The sequence below is a fragment of the Sorex araneus genome, chromosome 1 (genome assembly GCF_027595985.1).
Source record: "Sorex araneus isolate mSorAra2 chromosome 1, mSorAra2.pri, whole genome shotgun sequence".
NCBI lineage: Eukaryota > Metazoa > Chordata > Mammalia > Eulipotyphla > Soricidae > Sorex > Sorex araneus.
Window position 1 is genome coordinate 129,706,260 of NC_073302.1, and position 19,844 is coordinate 129,726,103.

At 43.1% G+C, this 19,844-nt stretch overlaps 1 protein-coding gene across 1 annotated transcript in view; it reads left to right on the top strand.

The window, feature by feature from the left end:
- The first annotated feature begins 5,704 nt into the window (after nucleotides 1-5,704).
- NNT (nicotinamide nucleotide transhydrogenase) overlaps nucleotides 5,705-19,844 on the top strand; it is a 112,128-nt gene continuing 97,988 nt past the window's right edge. The window contains exons 1-4 of the mRNA XM_004608415.2: nucleotides 5,705-5,739; nucleotides 10,890-11,075; nucleotides 14,476-14,705; nucleotides 17,829-18,046. Coding sequence (XP_004608472.2) covers nucleotides 10,928-11,075; nucleotides 14,476-14,705; nucleotides 17,829-18,046 — 596 coding nt within the window. The 5' untranslated portion in view covers nucleotides 5,705-5,739; nucleotides 10,890-10,927. The remainder of the gene's footprint in view (nucleotides 5,740-10,889; nucleotides 11,076-14,475; nucleotides 14,706-17,828; nucleotides 18,047-19,844) is intronic.

Consider the following 19,844-nt stretch of genomic DNA (forward strand, 5'->3'; position numbering starts at 1 on the left):
TACTGTACTTGGGTGTCAGTCTCATATTGTGTTATTTTATATTCCACAGATGAATGAAGTCCTTCTATGTCTGTCCCTCTCTTTCTGACTGACTCATTTCACTTAGCATGATACTTTCCATGGTCATCCACTAATAAGCAAATTTCATGATTTAATCTTTCGTTACAGATGCATAGTATTCCATTGTGTAGATGTTCCAAAGTTTCTTTAACCAGTCATCTGTTTTCGGGCACCTGGGTTGTTACCAGATTCTGGCTATTGTGAACAGTGTTGCAATGAACATATGGGTGCAGATGTTATTTCTACTGTGCTTTTTTGTACCCTTGGGATATATACCCAGAAGTGGTATTGCAGGTCATATGGAAGCTCAATTTCTAGTTTTTGAAAGAATGTCCACATTATTTTCCAAAAAGGCTGGACCAGTCGGCACTCCCACCAACAGTGAAAGAGCGTCCCTTTCTTCCCACATCCAAACCAACATTGGTTGTTTTTATTCTTTTGAATGTGTGCCAGTCTCTGTGGTGTGAGATGATATCTCATTGTTGTTTTGATTTGCATCTCCCTGATGAGTAGCAATGTAGAGCATATTTTCATGTGCCTTTTGACCACTTGTGTTTCTTTTTTTAAGGAAGCTTCTGTTCATTTCTTCTCCCCATTTTTTGATAGGGTTGGAGGTTTTTTCTTGTACAATTCTACTAGTGTCTTGTATATCCTGGATATTAACCCATTATCAGATGGATATTGGCCATTTGTATTTCTTTTTTAAGGAAGCTTCTGTTTATTTCTTCTCCCCATTTTTTAAATAGGGTTGGAGGATTTTTTCTTATACAATTCTACCAATGTCTTGTATATCCTGGATATTAACCCATTATCAGATGGATATTAGGTAAATATTCTTTCCCATTCTATGGGCTCTCTCTGTATTTTTTTCCATTTTATTTATTTTTTTAAATAAAAATTTTATTTTATTAAATCACCATGTGGAAGATTACAATGCTTTCAGACTTAGGTCTCAGTTATACAATGCTGAAACAACCATCCCTTCACCAGTGCCCATATACCACCACCAAAAAAAAAAAAAAAACCACACATACACCTCCCATCCCGCCCCCTCACCCCCCGCCTTGTAACTGATAAGTTTCATTTTACTTTCTGTTTACCTTGGTTAAATTCAATATTTCAACACAAACCTCACTGTTGTTGTTAGGAGTACCCCACTAGATTCAGACCTACTGTGAAGACAAATGAGGTCGTGCGGCCGCACTAGCGGCCGCGTGGTTTTGAATTTTTGTACTTTAACAACTAAGTCCAGGGAGATTTCTTCCAGATATTGGATCATTGCAGGCTTGAAAATCCAATCTGTGGTCGTCATAATATGGTGGACACAGCGCCCTTCATCCCCGGAGAGAAAGAGGCGAGAGAGAGAGAGAAATACCTTTCCCCTCCTGGGCGGGCACGGGGCCGAGGCTTAGTTCTCAGGCTGGAGACATTCTGCGAGGAGTTGTCCATGCCGAAAGAGGTTTTGCTGGGTCTGGATTCACGCTCGTGCAGCTGCGGAGAGGCCGCACACGTGTGCGGCCCCCGGGATCACATCTCGGCGGTGGTAGGGGCCGGTGCCTCCCTCTCTCTCTCTGTATTTTGGTCATTGTTTCTCTTGAGGTGCAGAAGCTCCTTAGTTGAATGCAGTCCCATTTGTGTATGTTTGTTTCCACTTGCTTGGTCAGTGGTGTTTCATCCTTAAAGAGATGCAGAGCATTTCTGTCATTACAAGGATACCTCATGTTACCTTTATAAAGTCATGTCTATCCTCAACTCCTTTCCAAACTCAGAAAGTAATGACCTGTTCTCCATTTTCATAATTTTGTTATTTTGAGAATGTGACATCAATGAAAACATATTTAGTTTGATTTTTGGGCCCTATCTATGCATAATGCAGTGTAGATTCATTCAAGTTGTTTTGTATAGTAATGTTTCATTCCTTTTCTTTGCTAAGGTAAGGATGGTAAGGTTGTTCAACAGACTCTTCAATAGCTCACCAGATGAATGGCATCTGAGTTGTTTCCAGTTTAGGGTTATTGTGAATAAACTATTACGAATATTTATATACAAGGCTTAATGAGAATTTTTTTTTCTGGGAAAATACTCAGGAGAACAATTGTTGGGTCAAATGGCATATCTAGATATACTTATCTGTATCTTTATCTATGTATCATCACAAAAATTACATCCTTTTTGTTTGTTTTGTTTTGGGCAATACTAGGCAATGTTCAGAGCTTACTACTGGCTCTGCACATAGGAATCACTCCTGGTGGTCCTCAGGGGAGGCCAGGGATTGAACCTGTGTTGGCAGTGTGCAAGGCAAATACACTATTCGATGTAATAGTGCTCTGGTCCCTACATCTATCTATATCTATGGCTAGCTAATTTATCAGAAACCTCTAAATTATTTCCCAGTTTACTAGTTCTATTTTCATTCCCATCAGCAGCATATGAAGTTGCAATTTTTCCCCATCATTGCCAGAATATGGTATTATCACTCTTTTTGGTAGTGCTTAAGTTTGGTAGAAACTTAAGTTTCATGCTTCCAGGGAAGGCATTTTTCTTCTGAGTCACATTGTCACTATTGTTTTATTTTAGATTTTCTTACAGATGCCAAGTAATGTCTCATGATTTTAAGTTTTGTTTTCCTTAGTGACTAATAATGCTCAACATTTTTAATGTACTTGTATTCCTCTTCGGTGAAATCTCTTTATGACTCTATGAAATTTCTTTGATTATCCATTTTCAATCTGAAATTATTTTAACCTAATGAATGTTAAGAGTTATTTATATGTTCTCAATACAAGATTTTTGTTTATATGTAATTTGCATATGTTTTTCTGTCTATGGTTTATCTTTTTAGCCTCAAAACTGGATTTTTCGGTTTCTTTCTTTCTTTTTGTGTTTTTTTGGATCACACCTGGTGGAGCACAGGGCTCTGTGCTCAGGGATCGATTACTGGTGGAGTTTGAGGGATCATATCTTAGTCTGTGATTAAATATAACTCTTAGACTTAATTTCAGTCTGATTCTGATTAAATATAACTCTTAGACTTAATTTCAGTTTTTTTTTCTTATGGAAGACAAAATACGTCATCTCCATTGGTTGAAAAAGTGTATTTCAGGGATGGCAGAAATTGAGGGCCCCCCTTCCCTAAAATAAACACAATTGTGACACTTGGATGGAGGGTGTGATGCTGGCATGCGATATGCAGGAAGCCTTACCATAAACAGTGCTGTGAATCATATCACAATTCAATTCTTAGAGAAAAAGAAAGAAAAAAAAACCCCTGTACTTCTTCCATTGAATTCCTTTTGCACCTTTGACAAAATGTCAGCTGGGTACATTTTTGGCAGATCAATTATCTGCCAGACTGGGCTATTTTTGCAGTTTATTCGAAAAGAAAAATCAAAAGTTTAAATTCCCTTCCTGTCCTCCTTGCCCTGGGATCCAACAGGTCAGGTGCCCGCCACTCTTGTCCCCAACTTTGTCCTGTCTCTGAGGTGTTTCCCTTTTTTGACTAGAATGTCTTGTAGACACCTCAGGACAAAACGGTTCCCTTCTGGAGAGCACTGCTATTTAAGCCCTGACAGAGAAGTGGAGCAACACTTTCATCCTTCACCCTTCTCAGAGCGCTGATATAAAACAGTCGAGTTTTAATCCCTATCAGTTACTTCTCCCTCAATGTACTTGCAGTATCTGGGGCTTCCTCGATTGCGCTTATCAGGGTTCACTGTTATTTTTAAACACGGGGTTGTATCCTTTCCTGTCTGCGAACAGGGCAGGGACAGAGTTTCATCTGAAAGCGGTTGGGGTCCACCAGCTGAACGACGTGGCTTGACACAGAGAAGCTCTCTGGGTCAGGGGCTCTTTGCGGCTTATTCCAAGTACATGGACTGCGTTTTAGTTTTATGCCTTTAGCGTCGCAATTTGGGCCCCCATTCTGCTGTGCCAGGATCATTCTTGGTGGTGCTTGGGGGACCATGTATGGTGCCAGGGATCCAACCTGGGTTGACTGTGTGCAAGGCAAGCACCCTACCACTACCGCTGTGCTAGATTCACGTTTCTGAGTTAGTTTTTGTTCCATCTCTTGGGCCACGCCCAACGTGACTGGGATTGGGACTCTCATGCAAAGCTGGTGCTCCACCCCTCACGGCCATCTCCCTGGCTCCCAGAGTCACTGATCTTTACCTTATCTTAAATACTTCACCGTGAAAAACACTGCTCAGTTTGATACTTCAGAATGATTCGACTTTGGGGACTTTGTTTTGTTTTGTTTTTAGGGTCACACCCGGCGAATCACAGGGGTTACTCCTGGTTCTGCACTCAGGAATTACTCCTGGTGCTCAGGGGACCATATGGGATGCTGGGAGTCGGACCCAGGTCGGCCGCGTGCAAGGCAAACGCACTACCCGCTGTGCTATCACTCCAGCCCCTAGAATGATTCGACTTTGGGTTAAGTGAATTGCTTTTATATTTTCCCGTTTCATTCCTCCCACACCTGCAAATTTAGCAACAGGATAGGGTGCAAAGAACAGCAAGGTCTTAATGTTTTTTGAAATCCTTTAATCCGTTAGCTGAAGTCTGCAGAGGCCGGCCCCAGGGCCCCTGAGGTCCACCGCGGGCTGTCTGCAGCCTCTTGGCTTATCACACAGTGGGGCCCAGCTGGCTCAGGGTCGGCGATGGAAGACCAGGGCGCAGATGTGTGTTCATTTGTGGGCCCTGACGGCGTTTCCGAGGAATTTAACTCCACCTCTCCGTCCAGAAAGGAAAAACAACGCCCCCAGAGCTGCCCGCCTCCTCCCACTTGACTTTGGTCTCCAGTTACAGAAGTTCTGAGTTTTCCTAGAGAGCTACAGGAAAGCCAGGTACCCCCGAGGCAGGTTGGTACCGGCTTCTCCGTGCCCGTGGGGCGCCCGCGTGGAAATCCCACGTGGTAAGTGGTAGCCCGGGGGAGGGGGAGCAGACGAAAGCCGCGGCGCAAACTTGCAGCTTTGGCTCCAGGTTTGCACGCCCGGGACGCGCCTCGGGAAGGCTGGGGGGCGTGGCGGGGGGCCCCGGGCCGGGCCCGAGACAAAGAGATTCGGGTGTCCCGGGAGGAGGGCGAAGGGACCGTTGGTGTGACGGTCCTTTCTGCTCTCCTGGGCGGCTTTTGGGGCAGGGGTGTGGTGTCCCGCGAGGCCGGGCTAGGAGGGGGCTGGGGGGGAGGTGTATGTGTATGGGGGGGGGGGGCTGCGCCTCCGTCACGTGGCCGCCCCGCCGCGGACTTGGGGTGTTCTTCCGGGTAGAAGGCGTGGCCCGAGGGGCCCGGGCCCGGGGTCAGCAGGGCGACGTCCCCTCGCTGTCCGTGGAGGCGCTGCCCACTGCCACCACTGGGGCTCCGTGCCTAGGGGAGGCGGCGAGGGCGGCGAGGACGCGCGCCGGGGCTGCGCGGGGCGCGGGGGGCGCGGGGGGCTCTCTCTGCCCCTCTCTAGCCCCCGCCCGGGAGGTAGCCCCTACGGAGGCGCGGAAGGGGGCGCGGTCGGCCGCGATCCGAGCCGGGGGATGGGGCACTCGGGCGCCCCCAGGCGGGGGCGGGGCCCGGAGGAAGCTCAGGCTCCCCGTTTCTGCTCTGGGGACCACTTGGAAGGGAGGTGGCACGCGGGGAAGGAGGGGGCCGCTGGGTTTTGCAGGTCGAGCTGAAAGGAGGCACTGCGACTGGTATGGGGTCCTTTGGGCCTGCAAAGATTAGGGGAGGGAGACCCTGAGGACAGTTGAGCCGGGGTGCAGCTGGAGACCCCTTCGTTAGGCTTGAGCCTTGAAGTAGTCCGGGGGGGGCGGGGTGGCCGCTGAGCTGGTAGGGGGTCTGAGGAGGCCCCCCGGCAGCCTGGTTGGGTCCTGGGGGGCTGGGAGGGGGTCGGGGTGCGGACAGCAAAGCCTGCAGGGCCTATTTGAACGCTGCAGGCGGAACCCCGAGCGCCAGCGGGCTGCGCGGGAAGGTTATAAATAGCGACCCCCCCCCACCCCGCATGTAACCGCTGCCCGGTGCGGGTGGGGTGGCCGCATGGTTCTCGGCGAGGCTCGTGGAGAGGACTGTGTCCTTATCGCCGTGCGTCCCTCGGAAAGCGGCGTGGACTTGTTTGAGGGTTGCAAGCGCACTCCCTACGGCTAGCCCAGAGTTTTCAGTGACTGATGCCACCGCGCAGTGAGACTTCCGGGCTCCGCAACTTTTCTGTAAAATGCACCAAGACCGTAGCGAGAAACAGCGTAGGGGGCGGGGGGGGGGGTTAACCCGGGCCCAAAGGCAAGAGAAAACGAAGGATGTGAGAACTGCTCTTAAGTAGAAAACTCGCCATGGTGGGTGGGGGGTGGGGGTGCCAGGGGGAAGGGATATAGAAGGAACTGGTCACCCTGGGGGAGGGGCGCGGGGGTGGGGTGGGGGGTCGGGGGTGAGAGTTGGCAGCGGGTTAAGTGGTAGGCATGAACCCGGATCGACAGCAGCACTGTAAACCACGGTGCCTATAGGAAATGAAAGCAGGCTTTGGGGTGTGAGGGAAGCTGGGGACGTTGGTGGAGGTAGCTGGGGACACTGGTGAAGGGACCGGTATGGGAACATTGTATGTCTGTAACTCAATTTAAAAAAAAAAAATCTACGTTGATGACTATTAATAACAGAACCCAGCACAGGAGGCAGGGCCAGCCGTGACCTGAAGTGCTGTACGACTGTGTCCACCCTACATGCACAGGGCCAGGGCCAGCTCCAGAAGCAACCCTGATCTCTGGCACCCTCGCTCCCCACCTCTATTCTGACCTTATTGTCCCCAGAGAGGCTCCTTCCACGGTGGCCTGCCTTTACCTAGCCACCCACATTCCAACCTTGAACCTCACACACCTCAGAGACACTCCAGGGTTTTATCCAGGGTTTTATCACAAATGGAACCGCTGGCTGTGGAAGTGGACAGTGGTGACACGTCCAGCTTCCATCGCCTTCCGGTTCTGGAAGTCCAGGGCCTGTCTGGAAGAGGGCTGTGGGGAGAGGCAGCAGAGCAGGGCTTTGTGCAGAAGTCCTCCTGGTTCCAGCTGCAAAGCTCTGGGTGTCAGTGCGGGGTCCTTAGCTGTCATCGCCGAGATCTTCCATGTCTACATCGCGGAGGGCTTTTGTCTTGTTTTGTTTGGTGAAGTGCTGGGCTCGCCAGCCCTGGCTGGCTTGGGAGGTGCTTCCACTTGCATGGCTGCTCTCTCTTTCTGGGCAAATCAGATCTGCTTCTGTAATTCACGGTAACGTAATAACAAAATTTGAAAAGTAAGATGAACGCTTCTTTTAAAAAACATATCTTTATTTTGCAAACCACTGCATCCTCCTATCCCCCCACTCCTGCCACCTCTTTATTTTCTTTTTCATCTTGCCTAGAGTTTTACCGTCTTATCAGCAAGTGTGCTTAGGCTGTTTACCTTTGCTGATGGAATCGGTTTTGGACGAGGCTACGCTGCACAAACATTTATTTTATTTTTAAGGGAAGTCTCCTGAAAGCTCTTGGGTGGAGAATGTGTTCCTCAGATACTGTGCTTCACCTTTCCTAGCCCATTCGGTCAAAACACTGCTTGCTGATTTCTGTTATTATATGCGAAGCATTAGGTCAGAGGTGATACCCACACAAATAGTAATTGCAGTGGAGATCCTGTGCTCTCAGTCTTCATGAGAATCCTGTAAGGTAGGGCTATTATTCCCCATGTTAATAATTAGGAGGTCAAGGAGTGAGGGGCGTGGCCTAAAGGGCCATTGTGCATGCTTTCAGTGCTGAAGGTCTATTTAGGGCCTTGTTACCATTTGGTTCTCTGAGCACTCTGGGGAGTGCTCCCAGAGCACTGTAGGATATGCCCCTCCCAACCAAAAAAGACCGAACTTAGGAAATCAGTTACAGAGCATTAAAATGACCCACTTCCCAAGGTCAAACAGCTAAGAATTTAGTGTGGTCCTTCCAATCACAGTTCACCTTCTCTGCCTCTGCTTCTTCTTCTTCTTTTTTTTTTTTAATTAGGTCACATGTATGCTCTCTAGGGTGCTGGGGGATATAGTTGTTCCTATAACCTACATTAAACAGTAATGATAGCCATACTGAAAATTTTTTTCTAGTGTATAAAATATTTTTCTTCAGTACCAGGGTTCAAAGCCAGATCTTAAGCATGTAGGCTCTGTACTTTGCACGGGAGCCCTACCTCTGACCCTGTTCTCTGTTTTGAGTTACTAAGTTCACCTTAGAAGAATATGGGTAAGAACACAGCAAAGAACTGGCCACACCTGGAAGTGCGCAGGAATCACTCCTGGTCATCTTGGGGGACCATATGGGACGCTGAGGAATCAAAGCGGGTTGGTCAGAAGCAAGGCAGTTGCCTTACCTACTCTGCTGTCGCTCTGGCCCAGCAAAAATCTTTTTTTTTTTTTTTTTGCTTTTTGGGTCACACCCGGTGATGCACAGGGTTTACTCCTGGCTCTGAACTCAGGAACTACTGGCAGTGCTCAGGGGACCATATGGGATGCTGGGATTCGAACCCGGGTCGGCCGCGTGCAAGGCAAACGCCCTACCCGCTGTGCTATCACTCCAGCCCCTGGCCTAGCAAAAAGCACTAAAAGTGAAGTTAGAAGCAAAAGCAATAATTGAAATGAAGTACTATTTTTGATAGACAAGTACTGACCTTTAATAAGATATTTTGGAGATTTTCTAAATAACTTTCAAGGTCTTTTATATTGAGTAATAGGGACTTTTCTTGCCAATAAACTGCTTCCTAATTGCTGTCCTATGAATTCATATCTTAAATCCAGTGGAATTTTGCTGAGAAACTGGCCCTGAAGGCGTTGGTCCTGTTGACATCTGATGCCAGGGATCTGCTTAGTATCAGATTATGATTTTCTAAGTAGGTGGGCAAATTTTCCAGACATTAGGAAGTGGAATAGATCTTCAGTTTGCATTGCACTTACCTGCTCATGCAGTTTGTAGCCTTGGTGGGGCCCTAGAAAGATGTATAAAAACATACTTTATGTATGATGAGCAGACAGAGGCACAGAGTCAGGCTACATAGCTGCGAGTGACAGACTTAGTATGTAGGCTCGGTGTTAGCTGGCTTTGATCTTACTGTTAAGGTCTTCTCAGCTAGTGACAATGGTGGCAGTTGGGGAAGTTGGATGAACACAGAATAATTGCCGTGAAGTTGGCATAGGGATAGGTCATTAGTTGTGATAGAAAAATCTCCCACAAGTCAAAAAGTATCTTTCATACATTTTTGCATCTTGGCACTTGGCATAGATTCAGCAAATGTTTTGAATGTGTGACTGAATTTTGAACTCATTTACTTTCCATTTTGAGCTATGAATGAGAATATTTCGGGAAAACGAGGAAGCTTTTGGACTGAAATGAAGTTATATGTGGAAACATTCTGAAAATATAAAACCTCCAAATGCAAACAATTACTTTGATACATTTTTTTAATCTCTTGCTTAGACATATCTTGCATGTTCCCTCTTCCTTAGCATTTCCCCCCCACTTTTATTCTCTGTCTCAAATGCCTTTCTTTTCCCTCTCATGAGTCCTGGAAGGGAATGAGCACATCCTTTGGTTCCTTGAAGAGGAGTTGCTGGCTTGCTTTGTACTGTTATTGTTGATTTTCCTTATTTTCCAGTATATTACCTATTCCAGTTTGATTCTACAAGTGTTTCCAAGGACTCTGCCTCTCAGACCTGTGTGCATGTCTTTTGAATGAAAGGGCATCTTTAAGAGTCAACCCCACCTGGACTGTGAATTTCTATTCCCTCTTTTGCTTTTTGGTATTTGTAAGATGTTGAGCCTTCTTCCTCTGGAGGCTAGAAGACTAGTCTGTCAGGACGAGCTACTGGGCTCACCTGATTGGTCAAAGCCTGAAGTGAGTGGAGATAGCTGGGCTTGGCTGGCAGGACTCTATGTCCTTTGCTGGTTCCCTTTTTTCTTTTGTTTTTGTGTTTTTCTTCTGGTCACACTAGCTGTGGAGTTACTCCCAGCTTGGTGCCTGGCAGTTGCTCCTGGCGGTGTTCTGGGGACCTTGTGGTGCTATCAGGGTTAGTACAGATCCGCCCACGTCTATAGCGTGTTCACTAATCCTTTGAGCTATCTCCCCTGCCTGTTCCCATTTTGGAGGGGTGAAGAGTTTAATATAAGGAAGAAACTGAAGGGGCGAGGATATTCCCTTAAGGATAGGAGTGGCAAGATTGGAAGGCTCAAAGGAGGCTTCCCTAGTTGGTTTTCACTCTCCCTGGGGCGGGAGGGTGGGATGGCATTTGGGCCACACAAGAGGTGCCAGTGGCTGTTACTGGCTGTGTGCTCAGGAGCAACTTCTGGCGGTGCTTGGAGGGCCATGCGTGGTTCTAGGGAATCCTACCAGAGTTGCATGCATGTAGCTCAGGCACCTTAACCCCTGTGCTGCCTCTCTGGCCCCTGTACAGTATTTCAGACAAAAGGAAGTTCAAGGTTATGACTGTAACCTTATGACTGCATTTATTTTTTTTTCTGACTTAGAAGATAACATTTATGTAAGATGTGGCTGGTCTCTATGGCATTGAAAACCAAAACAGAAACCAAAAAACTTTTCAAGGACCAAGATAGCACAAAGGGATGGTCACATGCTTTGCATTTGGGTCTGTCCTTGGCACTTTTGAAATCTCTTCTGTTTGAAATAAATTGATTAAGAAATAAATTCATTGACGATGACTGCATGTAATCATTGACTTTTTTTTTTGCTCATAAGATTAGTGTGTTTTTTGGTTTAATGTTTAAATGACAGATTATATTTTTCTTGGCATAGATGTGTCTTAATTTTTTCCCTCTTTGTGGTTTACTTGCAAGGAAATTGGGGGTCCCAAGAATTGCGAGATCATAAGAATATGGCAAACCTGCTGAAAACAGTGGTCACTGGCTGTTCATGTCCTTTGCTTACCTTGAGGCCCTATAAGGTCCTACCTGGGAAGAAGGATTCTTTACGAACATTTCATTCTCATCAGGTGCTGCATTGTAAAAGCCCTCTAAAACCAGGTACAGTATGATTTTAGTGTACATAAATCAGATCCTTCCAGTGTCTATCTCTAATAGTCATCTGACAATGCATAAAAGAAAAAGTCATGCAGTTTTACAGCCTGGTATTTGTAAGTGGTCATTTTGAATTAACCTTCCTCACCCCCAAACCAAAACAACAATGAGTGTTTCCCTATATTTTGTTTGTATTGATGTTCATAATAAAGAAGGAAAGAAAACAGAAAAACAAAACAAAAACAAAACAAGATAAAAACGAAACAAAAACAAAATAAGATAAAATCGTACCTGGGAGACAATTGTTCCCCTAGACCATTTCTCTTATAAGTGTTCTTTCCTAGCCAGTTTTGGGGAATTTGACTCATGCATGACTCATTTGCTCAATAGAGAAACTAAGTATATGGATTGACCTGCATTAATGCTCCTCATTATATTTAATGACTTCATCTCAATTGCTCAGGTCAGTGGGCTTGGTGGTATACGAAGTCCTCACAGTGTTTGGTTACTGGTCCAGGTCACCAGCAGCAGTGCTAGTCTTCTAAGCGGTCTCTGTCCCTTCTCTTAGTCTGTTCTGTCCAGGAGCAAAATATTTCTTTAAATGAAGGATCATGTCACTTTGGCTCAAAATTTGCTGTTACCATCCTAGCCCATGTAGAGTAAGAGCTGAAGTCTTCTAGTGGCCGGCTCTTAGCACCTCACTTGTTTCTGTTCTGGTGTATAGACCAGAAAAGGAGAGGCTGAAAGGATGCCTTACTAAGCTATTTAAGCATCTTGGCCCAGAGCTCTTAGCATTCTGCCTGCATTCGTTGGCCAGAATTCAGACAAAAGGCAGCATGTATCTGTCAAGGCTTGAACATTTGGTCTGTTACACCAAATGGTGACATACTCAGCTAACTATAGATGACATTCTGTTGCCAGGGTGGAGAAAAAGGGTGGATATTTGGGGACAACCCAGGAAAATTTTGCCACATAGCATGGTGCGCATTTTTAAATTGAAGCATGTAGGACTATTTAAGGTCCCCCCAAATGCTAAACTTTCTCAATTTTTATATCTGCCTTAAATAGATTTCACATTATCTATTCTTATCAGATGACAGCTCATTACTAGCAGGGTTTCTGCCCTGACAATCTTAACTTTAGATTAAAAAAACCAAAGTTTTCAGCTGTTTCGGAAAGCCCGATTGTCCAATGAAAACAAAGTCTTCTCTCAAGCCTATAACTTGTATATATAAAAATACATAGGTTATGGGCTGGAGCGATAGTGTAGGAGTTAAGGTGCTTACCTTACATGCAGCTGACCCAGATTCAATTCCTGACGCTCCATATGGTCCCTTGAGTACTGCCAGGAGTGATCCCTGAGCAAGGAGTAAGCCTTGAGCACCACTGGGTGTGGCCCAAAAACCAAAAAAAAAAAAAAAGGAAGTAAACAGGTAATATCTTAAGGTCTTTTTTTCCTCCATAATTTTTTTAAAATTTTATTTTTATAAAGTTGTTCACAATAATTTGTGGCATTTAATATTCCAACACCAATCCCACCACCATTACACCCATCTTAAGGTCTTTATTTGATCTATACAGCCCTCTTTTAAAATTTTATTTCTTTTTTTTTTTTTTTGCTTTTTGGGTCACACCCGCTGATGCACAGGGGTTACTCCTGGCTCTGCACTCAGGAATTACTCCTGGCGGTGCTCGGGGGACCATATGGGATGCTGGGAATCGAACCCGGGTCAGCCGAGTGCAAGGCAAACGCCCTACCCACTGTGCTATTGCTCCAGCCCCTTGAATTTTATTTCTTGAAGAATTTATTTGTTGCCTTATAGGATTTCTGATATTCTAGGTTTGGCTGATTAAATTCTCTTGGTATGATGTGACCAGTTTTTCATGGTTTGTTTTTTTGGGCCCTAACGAAAATGGTGATTCTCAGGGCTTACTCCTGGCTCTGTGCTAAAAGATCACTTTTTGCAGGACTTAGGACCGTATGCAATGCCAGGGACTGAATCCAGGTCTGCTGTATGCAAGGCTAGCACTGTACTCACTCTACTACTGCTCTGGCCCCTATCTCTTTTATGAACATTAGTGGCTCTTCCAGATGCCAGGTTTGCTTTTATTTGCAAGAATACTTCATGGGGGATAATTTTTATTTATTGCATTACATCAAGAAGATTAACCAGTGAGTTTAGATATTCTCAATATTGGCAATCCATCTATAATGAAGGTCCCATCAGCTTCTTATTCAGAGTCTGTATGTAGTGATCTGATTGAGGATTTTTTTTTTCTTTTTTGAGTCACACCTGGCGATACTCAGGGGTTACTACTGACTCTGCACTCAGGTATCACTCCTGGTGGTGCTCAGGGGACCATATGGGATGCTGGGAATCGAACCCAGGTTGGCTGCATGCAAGGCAAATGCCCTACCCACTGTGCTATCCTCCAGCCCTGAGGATCATTACTAAATCAGTGGTTTAAGGGGACCCGAGCATTGCCAGGTATGGCACAAAACCCTTAAAGTAAATGAATAAATCAGTAGTTTAATTAGGGATTTTAAAGTAATGATATTCTTTCATTCTGTCTTCATTTATTAGATAGAAATTATTCTATAAAGAAAAAAGTTTCCCTCTATTATTAATATTATTTGATTTTTGGGCCACAGATAGTGGTATTTAGAGCTTGCTTCTGGCTCTTCACTCAGGGATCACTCCTTTTAAGCCTGGGGGATCATTTGGGGTGCCAGAGATTGTGCCTTGGTTGAGCACATACAAGGCAAGTGTCCTAAGCGCTGTACTATCTCTCTGGTCTTGCCTCTGTTATTTACTTACCCAAGGTTGTGATGTTAAGGTAGGACAAAGGTTTGATTCTTTCCAGTTTGCTAGTTTTGGGTAATCATCAGTTAGTTCCCTTCTATGTTAGTTTGTATTCCTTTCATAGCTAATGATTACAATCTTAGAGGCTTCATGTTATGCAAATTTATTATATATTTCTGAAGACCATAAAATGAATGTCCCTCATTAAGCTTAGTTTGGTCGTGGCTTGCCACTGATGAGTTCTGTTTTCCATAAAGGTAATGAGGGAGAGTAGAAATCTGAGCAGGTTAGCTTGAAGACTTTGCTTAAGCGGTCTCTTAACCCATTTTCCCCCTTTATGGTTAAGCTAAGCTAGTAATGTACCTTGAAGAGAAACATTAAGAAAAATTCAGAACTTCAGGAGAAGAGGCATGAAAAATTTCTCATCCTTTATCAAAGAGTCATGATTATAATTATGAATGAACAAAGCATTTTGCAAAGCAGTGTATATATGAAGTATATTTTTAGAGGGCTGCCCATTTACCCATTTCTTTTTCTGAAAATTTTAATTGAAACATTGATTTTAGTTATTTGCTATCAATTTGTTCTTGTCTTTGTTGTAGGAATTCCATACAAACAACTGACTGTTGGTGTCCCCAAAGAAATTTTCCAAAATGAGAAGCGAGTGGCTTTGTCACCTGCTGGTGTTCAGGCCTTGGTCAAGCAAGGTTTTAATGTCGTGGTAGAGTCTGGCGCCGGAGAAGCTTCCAAGTTCTCAGATGATCACTACAGGGCAGCAGGTGCCCAGATCCAAGGGGCGAAGGAAGTGCTGGCGTCCGATGTGGTGGTCAAAGTAATTATGCCTTCCCGTGTCTGTGTGACATACCCATGGTCTTGGAAAATTTTTCATAGAAAAATGAAATTACTTTTTCTGTGGTTATAACTTTCTTATTTTCAAACAATGGTTCTTTTTCTCAAAGATACGGCGCATGCTATAGAAGACTTCCCTGCAGAGACTTTATCAGGCAGTGTGATCTATTTAACTATGGAGAGAGAGAGAGAGAGCGAGAGAGAGAGAGAGAGAGAGAGAGAATAGTAATTTTCCTTAATATTTCTTATGTGGAAGCTCTTTTTTTAACTGACAAGGGAGATTTGCAATCCATGCTTCATGGATGTTCCAAAGACCCACAGATATTTCACTGCTACTTAGAATGGGAGGGGTCAAGGAACTCCTCCTTTAGCTCAGTGTGTAGCGGTGTTCTGATAGCTGAATACAGCGATTTAACGAGTGCTTTCTAGAAAGGAAGGGTCTTCTGAGAGGAGAGAAAACATGAGACTGGTGGATAGCCTTACCTATGCTAATGAAAGTTTTAAGACTGTGATAAAAATCTGTGTTTCTAAAAAAAATGATTTTTTAAGCTTAATCATCAAATTTGAAGTAAAAATTATGTGAGGGGGGAAAATGAATATAACAATATAACAATAGTCAAGCACAGATGATTACTAGAGTTGAACATTGACTTCAGTCCTAAACCTTCAGGAAGTATGACTTTGAGAAGCTTGCTTATCATCTTAAAATAAGCTCCTCATGTTAGGAAAGACTGCTCTTTCTTTTGCATTAATTTCTAAGGTAGAATAATTTTTTTTGAAACAATCTTTTACATAACTCACTTGGTTTTATTTTAGGGCCACAAAACACATTTATATGCTCAGGGCTACTTCTGGCTCTAAGCCCAGGAATCTGAGCAGGGCTCAGGGGACAGTATAAGGTGCCAGGGATCAAACCTGGTTTGACTTGCATGTCATGATATTTCAAAGTGTGTGTGTGTGTGTGTGTGTGTGTGTGTGTGTAGATACCTATCTACCTGTATATTTATGACATAAATACCAACACATCAAAACATTTTTTGGATATAGAAAAATAATAGTAAAGTTTACGGTATGGAGGTGAATTTTATTTCAGCTAAGCTTTTAGAAAGTATTTAGCTATGTACATAATTGGTGATATAACTTGGCATAGTAAAAGGGCATAGGGAAAATTAAAAAATCCATCGTAATGTGTGTTCTAGGGATCAAAAACTTTGGAGATGTCCCACAAAAAAGAGTCATTAGGGTTCCTGTAAGTTTTAGAAAGGATATGTATTTTGGAATCATAAGCATGTTAAAGATGCCTTGAAAATCCTATTACGATGTAGAAATTTATATAACTTGAGTTATATTTATTAACTATTTGACTTTGGCACTTCTATTTTGAGTTGTTTGTTACTATCTCAATGAACCAATCATCCAGAAATTACATTTAGGGAAAAGTACATTAGCTTGATTCATTCAGCTGCTAATAGTCTCCTCTGAGCATCAAATGAGAGTCAGTAGATTCAATTCAGAGTTGCCCTTCACTTTTATTATGGGCTTCACTTTTATTATTAAATCTATATTAATAGATTCTCACCAGGGGAAAATAGACCTTTCATAATAGTTTTAATTAAACCCTGAACCTAAAGTCATATGCATCATAGACCAACAACAGAAGTAGGAATAAGTGAAAAAGGTGTCTCATAGATAAATTGGGGTGAAATGCTGAGAAATCAAAGTCCTGACTCCATGTTTGTGTTTTTGTTTCCTTTAAAAACTATTTCCCAGAGCAGCTTTTCTGTATTTATTGCCTAAAAATACTTCTGGGTACTCAGTGCAAATGGAATGAAATGCTTTAATTGGAGATTGATTTAAATTTAGACATAAATTTTTGAATGGAACTAAAATTTTTGGCTAACAATATGTGAATGTTTTGGGCTGTAGAGATAGTGCAGTGAGTAGGATACTTGGGTTACATGTGACTGACCTGGGTTTAATCCCTGGCACTCCATATATTCCCCTGGCTTTCCCAGAAGTGACCCCAGAGTTCAGAGCCAGAAGTAAACCCTGAGCACTCCCAAAACAAAACAAACAAACAAACAAACAAACAAGAACATTTGCTGGGGCCTGAGAGATAGTATGGCATGTAGGCTGTTTGCCTTGCATGCAGTTCACCCAGGATCGATCCCAGTACCCAAAAGTGATACCTGAGCACAGAGTCAGGGGTAAGTCCTGGACACTGCTGGGTGTGGTCAATAAAACAATAACATAAACAACAACAAAGAACATTTGAAATTTTCAAGCATGCTGAGTGTGTATTCACTCACTAACTTGATAGTACTTTTTTTTTATGTTGAAGTAACATTTCACATAACTGTGATATTTAGCAGGATAGATGCTGCTTTTTACTTAAACCCGTTTCAGCAAACTGAAAGTTTGAACTGTGTCCATCACTAAGTATTTGTTTGGAATTTCAAGGTGACATCAGTCTACCATACTTCCATGGAGATTTTAGTTTATAATATTCTGAGCTTCTTACCACTCCAAGTACTTGCCAAAATTAGCAAGAATTAAATGTACAACATTCATTTATTCTGATGTCTCTTAACTGTACCAGAGTTTGAAATTCTGGAATACTTATTTGTTGTAGAATCTATGTATTTGTCCTACTGCTCTATGGTTACTTGACCTGAGATTGTTTGCCAGGTGTGTGTAAGCTTTACTTGGTGCATAGGTCATCAGCTGGCATTGATATTTGTGTGCTTTACCTTGCTTAGGAATTTTGTCAGAAGCTTAAAAATTTACTTCTGGAGTCCTTTTTCAACTGTTACTTAAATTGTCCTGTTTGCTTAAAAATATGATAAAGGGCCTAAGAACATGGTTCAGAGGACTAGTGCAAATACTTTGCATGCCAGATAAGTGTTCAGTCTCCAATACGGAAGGGTCTCTTAAGCCCTGAGTCAGGAGTAGCCCCCTGCATTGCTGGGTGCAGTCCAAAAAACAGAACTAAACCAACTCCAACCCCGCAAACACACACACACACACACACAAAAAAAAAACTCCAGACAAAAAAATATGATAAAGATAATCATATTTTTAATCTGTGACTGCACTTTCTTTTTAGGTGCGAGCCCCCATGGTTAATCCAACATTGGGTGTCCATGAAGCAGACCTTTTGAAGACATCGGGAACACTTATTAGTTTTATTTACCCAGCTCAAAATCCAGACCTGCTAGATAAACTTTCCAAAAGGAAAGCTACAGTTCTGGCAATGGACCAGGTTCCACGCGTCACAATTGCTCAGGGATATGATGCTCTCAGCTCCATGGCCAACATTGCCGGGTACGTTGATTTTTTTCCCATTTTAGCTGAGGAAGAGCACAGCACTATTACAGAAACCTTCTAGTCTAGGTCTTTCTTACAGTGCTTTTCCTGTGATAATTGTTGGAGATGATATCGTTTTGAGAGTGTGTTTGAGTTGTTCTTGAAACTTACTGTTTCGTAGTCATCAGATAGGAAATGGCTCTTCATATTGCACTAGTTTTTTATTGATTTTTTAAATTTTTATTATCTGAATGCAAATATTGTATTAGATTAAATGGATGAATGAAAGGCGACATTGATAAATATCAGTCAGCGGATGTTAAGCATCTTTTCTGTATAAGGCACCACTAAATAGAATAAAAATATAAAGAAGTAACAGCCTGGATACCCTAGAGATGACAAATGCCATAATACTAGAGAGAAATTTTCGTTTTCATTAGGGAATTAGAGCATATCTATTTTTTCCTTTTCATTCCTCATGGATAGGAGTATTTTCACCACCAAAGAAAATGACTCTCAGGTTAGTTTGTATGAGTAACATGTTGTGTTTCATTTGAGTGTATACATATGTAAGAGCTTGAAATTGCTCATTTTTATGGTAAAAATAGTTGGATAATGGCATAATATGATTTAACCCATACACTTTGAAAGTTTATTACCTTTACTAGATTTTGCTTAAGTAAATTCATAATATATTTAATGAATAGGAAAAATATCTGCATTTCAGAAATTTTCCTTGATGTCAAACCATATTGATGGCTGGGGGCTAAGTCTGTCGATTGCCCTCTCACAGCGGGGAAAGCATTCCCTGCTTAGTGCCGGTTTAGCTACATGTTGAGAAGGATTCTGACCTTGCTCTGCTCCAGGGGAATGTGACTGTGACTGAGTAATCAGTCTTCCCTGGGGGAGGGGTAGCCATGGCTACATGCTTGCAGAGTGATTCTGATTGTGCCCCAGAGCGTGGGAAAAATCTAGAAATTGGATGGTGTTCCGAAATCCATTTATCTAACAAATTAGGTGAATTATGTATGAAACTGTTAGTAGTTGACAGTTAATATGAAGGCTCAGATATCAACACACTAAAATGATTAATGTGTTTATATATATGTATGAAACTAGCCTTTTATTCGTATACATATAAATAAAACTTTCCTCTTAACACATGAGCTGAAATTTTCTCAGGTCCTATACTTTTTTTTTTTTCTTTTTGGGTCACACCCAGCAATGCACAGGGGTCACTCCTGGCTCATGCACTCAGGAATCACCCCTGGCGGTGCTCAGGGGACCATATGGGATGCTGGGATTTGAACCCGGATTGGCCGCATGCAAGGCAAACGCCCTACCCGCTGTGCTATTACTCCAGCCCCAGGTCCTATACTTTAGGTGTAGTATATCAGATATACTGCAGATTCTACTTGGGTTCCTTTGGGATATAAGTGTGACACAGAAAACAGAAATGATAAGTAAAAACTATACTTTGTTGCCCTTATCTATCTACTTATTTAATTTTTGGACCAATCCCAGCAGTGCTCAGGGATTATTCCTGGCACCGCACTCAAGGTTCACTCCTGGTGGATCTCAGGGGACCAAATGTGCTGTTGGGGATTGAACCTGGGTTCCCCACATGCAAAGCAGGCGCCTAACCTCTGTGCTAACCCTTTGGTCCCAGATGTCCTTAAAGTAATTTGGCACATGATTGGCTTGAAGAAATAATGTATCACTGGACAAGATAAATTGTTTTATTTACTTTGTAATAGAGTGATGTTTAAAGTTATAGAACTTAAAATTTAATATGAAAATAGAGTGTAAACTTTTA